Genomic DNA, 6836 nt, shown 5'->3' on the forward strand with positions numbered 1-6836 from the left:
CTTCAACACTTACCTCCTGAATCAGTTCTTCTCCAACCTTTTGCTCTCCTGGTGTTTTGGATTACAACTCCCAGAGCTGAAGTCCAAAAAGTCTGGAGGGCACCAGGTTGGGGAAGGCAGCTCTAGGTGAAGTCAGGCCTTTCCATCGCCCCCCTCCCCCCAGGTTAGTCACTCGTTGGCGTGGCACAAATGCTTTGGTGACTCCCTACCTGACGAGGACTGCTTCTGTTTTGCAGAATTTTCCCACTGTGCCGTGGCCAGCTCCCTGGGGGCTCCCTTTTCATGGCGACCCGGGGGTGCGTGCAAGATGAAGAGGGTCCGCACAGTCTTCACCCCGGATCAGCTGGAGCGCCTGGAGAAGGAGTTCCTTAAGCAGCAGTACATGGTCGGCACTGAGCGCGTGGACCTGGCTGCCACTTTGCACCTCACAGAGACCCAGGTAAGGAATCCTCCCCCCCTCAACACTCAGTCTGCTGTTGCCCAGGTCTGCCCTCCTCGACTCCTTCCCCCATTCAGACATGGTGTGCTAGATCAAGCCCTCCCAAGGCTGCTTGGTGGTGTTCTGTCCATGAGGATGAGGAGGGTCCTTCTCTGTGCCACTTCTCAGGGGACGCTTGCTGCTTCCATTTTGGGGTGATGCTGCAGTTGTGCTTAAAAGCGGAGCGCCTTCCTCCGCTGTTGCCACCAGCTGCCATTCCAGCTGCCCTGCTGAAAGCCTGGCTGCGTTTTTTTCCTTTTCCTGACCCATCCCTTTTTCCTTGTGTGTCGTGTCTTTTTAGTCTGCAAGCCTGTGGGCAGGGACTGTCTACTTTAACTAATTGTCTGTAACCGGCTCTAGGAGACTTTGGGCTGAGGAGTGGGAGACAAATACTTTAAATGCATATTCATTTGTTAAAAATCTGCATTGCTAAGAATAATCATATTCCAGAACCCTGCCATAGCATTCCTTCTGCCAGGTGGTGCTCCTGGGGGGTGGGTGGGTGGGGGTGGAGCTGCTGGCATCTGGGGAGTCCCTGATCTGCCATGGGAGGGGCCAGGGCTCCGTGGCAGAGCCCTGCTTTGCCTGCAGAAGGTCCTGGGTTCGATTCTTCAGGTAGGGACCAAAAATCGTCTCCTTGAAACCCTGGATTGCTGCTGCTACCTGTCAGCGTTGACAATGCTGGGCTAGATGGACGTGGTGGTGGTGGTGGTGACTCAGTGTAAGGCAGTCTCTGATGTTCCTAGCATATTTAAGGCTGCACATGGGCTGATATCCTATGCGGCCACTGAAAATACGCAGAATCTGGTATTCAGCCCTTTGCCCCCTGCCCCAATCTTTAAAGTCGCATTTCTAGCCATCGTGACGGGAAGGCTTAGACGTGGCTGCTCCAGAGAGTGTGGGGGCAATGCCTGCCGGAGTCTCTGCTGCTAGAGGGGGCTGGATGAGACTTCGGGGCTGCACCTTCCATGCCCAGCATTCCCCCTTTGCCTGCCCCATAACTAGCAAAACCAGAATAAAGGCTAAACGTGGCAGAATATGATATGCACATTCATGATGATTGCAGGCCTTTGGCTGCTGGGGGGCTTTTGCTTGGCACCCGGAATTTAATTGTACAAATGTATTTCAAAGCGCAGGAACACAGGATGCCGCCTTATACCAAGCCAGGGCCCTTGGTCCATCTAGCACAGCCTTCCTCAACCTGGGGCGCTCCAGATGTGTTGGACTACAACTCCCAGAATGCCCCAGCCAGCTGCTGGGGCATTCTGGGAGATGCAGTCCAACACATCTGGAGCGCTCCAGGTTGAGGAAGGCTGAGTCTATTCTAGCACAATATTGTCAACACGGACTGGCAGCCATGACTCTCTGGCGAATCAGGCAGGATCGTTTCCTCACCCTGCCAAGGATTGAACCTGGGGCCTTCCGCCTCCGAGGCAGTGAGCGCCCCTTGGGCTGAACCCTGGGCAGCTCCTTGCCCTGCTTGCCACGGCCCCCCAAAGGCGCAGGCAAAATGTCCTGGCAGCGTCGATTCATCCCCCAGGACTTCCTCCGTATTCTCCTGCTCCATAGCTGAACTCTTAAGTATTCCAGTAAACGGACGCTTGAGGGTCCCGCTCGCCTGTCCGCAAGGGAACACAAGTGGAGGATCCCCCCGCGTGTGCCCCGCCGAGTGCAGGGACTTGGGGGGTGGGGTGCGGGTGACCACTTGATGGTGGCTGAGCAGAACCTTTCTCTTCTTCCTCCTCCTGCCTTGTAGGTGAAGGTCTGGTTCCAGAACAGGAGGATCAAGTGGCGGAAGCAGAGCCTGGAGCAGAAGGCGGCCAAGCTCTCCCAGTTTGGGACGCTGCGGGCGAGCCCCCCCGGGCGGACAGAAGGGCAGGGCAGCGACGAGGACGACGTGGATGTTGAAGACTAGGCTCCGAGCGCTGCCCTGCCGCCCCCAGCCCAGCCACAACAGCATCTTCCCCGCTCGCCTCCCTTTCCCGGCGCTGCCCCCCAGGCGTGCAGAGTCCACGTCCACCGCCTCCTTCGGAAGAAACGGGCCGGGCAAGGAGAGCATTGGCTTGACGGGGCTGATGTGAACCCTTGCAAGGGCCCTGCCTCGCTCAGCGGGGGTGGTGGGGGGCATTGTGCCTTTGGATGGCAGCTCACGCCCAGCATTAGCTGTGGTCTAAGGTTGTTTGGTTCCACATCCAGGTAGCTAGTTTTTATCCCGGCAGCAGCTTCTAAGCCAGCCGGCATTGTCGCCGGGCTCTGTCAGTCGCCCCCCCCCCCCCGTTGCCAGTGATACGGGCCCCAGGAGGCAGAGCTCCATGGCACGTCCACTCCCTGTCATCTGTGCCCACCCTGGCCGTCAGGGCTGTGCAGCTGCTGCAATGGAGGTTCTGTTCAGCTGTCTGCTACTTGCCCAAAGCTCTTCTGGCTGCTCTCTAGGCCGACAGCCCTCAACTTTGCCCGTGGGGATGAGCCCCATAGCTCAGTCCACATTCCTGTTTCTCCTCCCTGGAAGTGTAGGTGGATGGGACTTTGCTTGCCATCAAGGTACAGGCCTGGTAGGGGGTGGGGGTGGGGCTTCAACCCGGGGGGGGGGCTTCCTTTTTCAAAGTTGTTGGAATTTGGATCTTTTCCCCAAGTTTGGACAAACTAGAATACAACAGCTTTTAAGTCCAACCGTTAAGGGGGATCTAGGAAGCTGCTTGCATCTCTGGAGAGGGTCCTGCCTGGCTGGTTTGTAACAAGGTCCACTTTCTGTAACTTGGACAATCTGAATTCTGCACACAGAGGAAATTATGCAAGAACAAATGCACTAATTTGCATAACTTATTCTGTGCCTCTGGCTCTCCAGCAATTGAGAACTGTAGGAAATTGGGCTGGACAGAGAAGAATGGAGGAAGCGGAAAGAGATGAGGTTATATTTCTGAGTCTTCTTTCCACAATCCGGTCTACAAACACGGGCCACGATCTAGCAGGGAGGTCTCTTATATGAGCCCCGTGGAAATACCTAGCCGCTGCGTGAGGGTCCTGCCAGGATCACGCTCTAGCTTATGTGTGGGGAATGTGCAGCCCTACGAGTCTCATGGCACTGCTCTTCCCATTATCCCTCACTGCTGACCGGGGCTAATGGGAGTTGCAGTCCAGCATCACCTGGAGAGCTGCACATTGTTGTCGTCCCCCACTCTACCTTTTAGCAGAAATGTTTACAGTTGAGTTCCTCCAGATCCCGCCCTTCCCAGGGTCTGTGCACCGCTTCCGCCTGGAACAGCAGCTCTGCCTGCAGCCTGCTGCATCCCCCCTTCCCTCTGGGCCCGGCGTCCCAGTGCAGAGACAGACCTGGAGGCTCTCTGGGTAGGGGGTCCACGGAGGGAGGGAGGGAGGGAGGGGGAGGGGGGATGTGCCACCACTTCCCACGCAGTGGTTGTGCAGTGGGAGCTCCCTGGAGCCAGCTGGGGTCCAGAGCTTTATTCCTCAGTTGCTGCCTTACGTTGAGGAGTGTCTCCAGCTGACCCGAGCAGCTGCTCATCACGGCTGGCCCTGCAGCTTCCTTTCTACTATGCAGCAGATATACTGTTCCCTGCGGTGGCTCGGGGGTGGGGGGGTGGAGGGCAAGGAGTGACCCTGCCATTGAATTGGGCAACTTCCTTCTAGAACAGTGGTTCTCAGCCTTCCTAATGCCGCGACCCTTTAATACAGTTCCTCATGTTGTGGTGACCCCCAACCATAAAATTATTTTCGTTCTTCTCTACACGATCCATTGTCATGGGATGGTTTGCTAATGAAAATAATACATAACAATAGCTTTAATAATACAAAAGATGATACATGACATAGTTCAGTCAATACAGTTTCCTAAGACCATCGGAAATATGTGTTTTCCGATGGTCTTAGGCGACCCCTGTGAAAGGGTCATTCGACCCCCAAAGGGGTCCCGACCCACAGGTTGAGAACCGCTGTTCTAGAACTACCTGTTCTGGTCAAAGATAATCCCACTGTGTGGGGCGAATACGGAACTGGCACGCTGAACGACTGTTTGGACTAGCATGGGGCCTTTATTTTCAGTGGGAGGGAGGGAGGGGGCGATGGGGGTCTTTTGCCCCCTCCCCGCGGGGGAGAACCGCCTTCCAGGCCCGCCTGCCACGTTCTCCTCCCTGTTCCTCCGGCCAAGACTCCAGAGCAACTCTGCAATCTCAGGACAACTCATTGTGCCTCTGTTCCTTCTTGTTGTTTTGTCGTTGTCATTGTTGCGTCCGTTTTTAAAATAGGTCTGGGTGATCATAATATTTATTTGTATAGATGTAGTGGTGCTTATATTACTGAAATAGTACATTTAAAATTTAATTTATTTTTTTATCTAGACACTTTTGTACCATAATAAAACCTAGTTTTTAGGAAAACAAAAAGAAAGTGTGGAAAGTCTCATTTGAAGGTCACATCCTGTCTATCGGGGGCTGCCCTGTGCCAAGCAGAGCCCAGGATTGCAGTCCCACACATCCCAATGGCAACTGCAGTTCTGCTAAAGCAAGCATAAAGTGATGCGCATTGGGGCAAAACATCCCAACTTCCAGTATAAGCTGATGGGATCTGAGCTGGTGGTGACTGGCCAAGGAAGAGATCTGGGGGTTCTCACAGACAGCTCAGTGAAGATTTTTCACCCGGTGTGCGACTGCTGTAAAGAAGGCAAAGTCCCTGTTGGGCATCATTAGGGAAGAAATGAAAAATAAATCTGCCAAGCTCATACTGCCCTTAAGCAAATCTATGACGTGGCCACACTTAGAATACTGTGTCCAATTCTGAACAATGCACCTAAAAAAGGGTATTGTAGAGCTGGAAAAAGTGCAGAAAAGGACAACTAAAATGATCAAGGGGCTGAAGCATCTACCCTAGGAGGGAAGGCTACAACAGCTGGGATTGCTCGCCTTGGGGGGCGGGGAAGGAGGCTAAGGGGAGACCTGATCGAGGTGTACAAAATTGTGCCTGGTGTGGAGAATGTGGATGGGGAGACATTTTTCTCCCTCTCCCATAATACTAGAGCTCCGTGGGGTCATCCTGTGAAGCTGATTGGTGGGAGATTGGAGAACAAATCAAAGGAAGTCTGTCTTCACACAGCAACTTGTAGTGATGGCCACCAACTTGGACAACTGGTGGGTTGGGCTCGATGGCCTTCTAGGCCCCTTCCAACTCTACTGGTCTATGATTCTCTGATAAGGCCATCAGTGGCTATGAGTCATGATGGGTGAATATTCCCTCCAGCCTCATGTGGTGAGGGAATGCTGTTGCTTTCATAGCCTACATCTGGGTTTCCGACAGGCAGCTGGTTGACCACTGCCAGAACAGGCTGCTGGACTACACGGGCTTTTGGTCCGATCCAGCTTCAATGCCCCCCTTTTGTTCTTCTGTAAAACTTGTTCTGAGCACCGTCTGAGCAGCAAGGAAGCCTGGTTTCCGTGGAAATGTTAGCGGCCAGGAGGTGGCAGCTTTGCTACTGCCAGGTGCAGAAATTTTTAGCAATGATGTTATGAGCCGTTTGCATTGCATGGCGAGATCGGCAGACAACCCACTGGGGGGAAATCTGCATGTTGGAGTTTATGGGAAAGGAGGTTGTGAAGTTAGTATCTGAACATTTTGTGGGAAGGAGGATAATCTGATACCTGTAGATGATGCAGCTTGTTCATGATGCTGGTTCTGTACCACATTACAAACATCTTGTTCGTTGTGATACAGACAAGAGTATATTTTCCTTCAACAAACTTTGGGAAAGGAAAAGGAACCTTTTGTATTTCAGGTACTTTGTTACTCCGCCTCCCACAAAGAACTGAGGGCCAAAAAATTCAAGCCCTGTGTGTGGGGTGGGGTGGGGTGGGGGTCCCCAGCAATACTAGGAGAGTCCACTTGAAAATCAAGGTGTCTTGATGACAGATACCAGCTGTAACGGAAGCACATCCTACTTATTCAAAAGTAGAGCTTCGGCTATGGGGCGGTATATAAATGTAATAAATAAATAAATACTCTCCGGTTCCACAAGATGGAGGCACCCAGAACAAAGGAATCTCACAGTATATATAGGCCCTGACTACAAGAGGGTGTTAGTCTCTTTCTAACCCTTCTATTGGTCAGTTCTGGATTAACGAGTTAAGTTACATTCAATTTTCAAGTTAAGGTGCACAATCTCAATGAGTCATAGGTTACATTCAATGCTCTATTGGATGAAAGTTTTTCCCTTTGTCTGATGTCCACCATTAAGGAATGCACATCTGGCATACAGCCACATGTAGCCACCCTTTGGCAGAGAAGCCATCTTTAACCCTTGGCACATTACATTCATCAGAGAGATGAAACCTCTCCCTGGGGCTGTCAATATGAG

The 6836-nt window shown here is 52.6% G+C and overlaps 1 protein-coding gene across 1 annotated transcript; it reads left to right on the top strand.

Moving 5' to 3' along the window:
• Positions 1-289: 289 nt before the first annotated feature.
• LOC134404998 (homeobox protein notochord-like) lies at positions 290-2393 on the top strand. The gene is made up of 2 exons (XM_063136054.1): positions 290-439; positions 2235-2393. The coding sequence occupies exons 1-2, from the start codon at positions 308-310 to the stop codon at positions 2391-2393; spliced, it is 291 nt and encodes a 96-aa protein (XP_062992124.1). The 5' UTR covers positions 290-307.
• The last annotated feature ends 4443 nt before the right edge of the window (positions 2394-6836 follow it).

Source organism: Elgaria multicarinata, chromosome 10, assembly GCF_023053635.1.
Source record: "Elgaria multicarinata webbii isolate HBS135686 ecotype San Diego chromosome 10, rElgMul1.1.pri, whole genome shotgun sequence".
Taxonomy (NCBI): domain Eukaryota; kingdom Metazoa; phylum Chordata; class Lepidosauria; order Squamata; family Anguidae; genus Elgaria; species Elgaria multicarinata.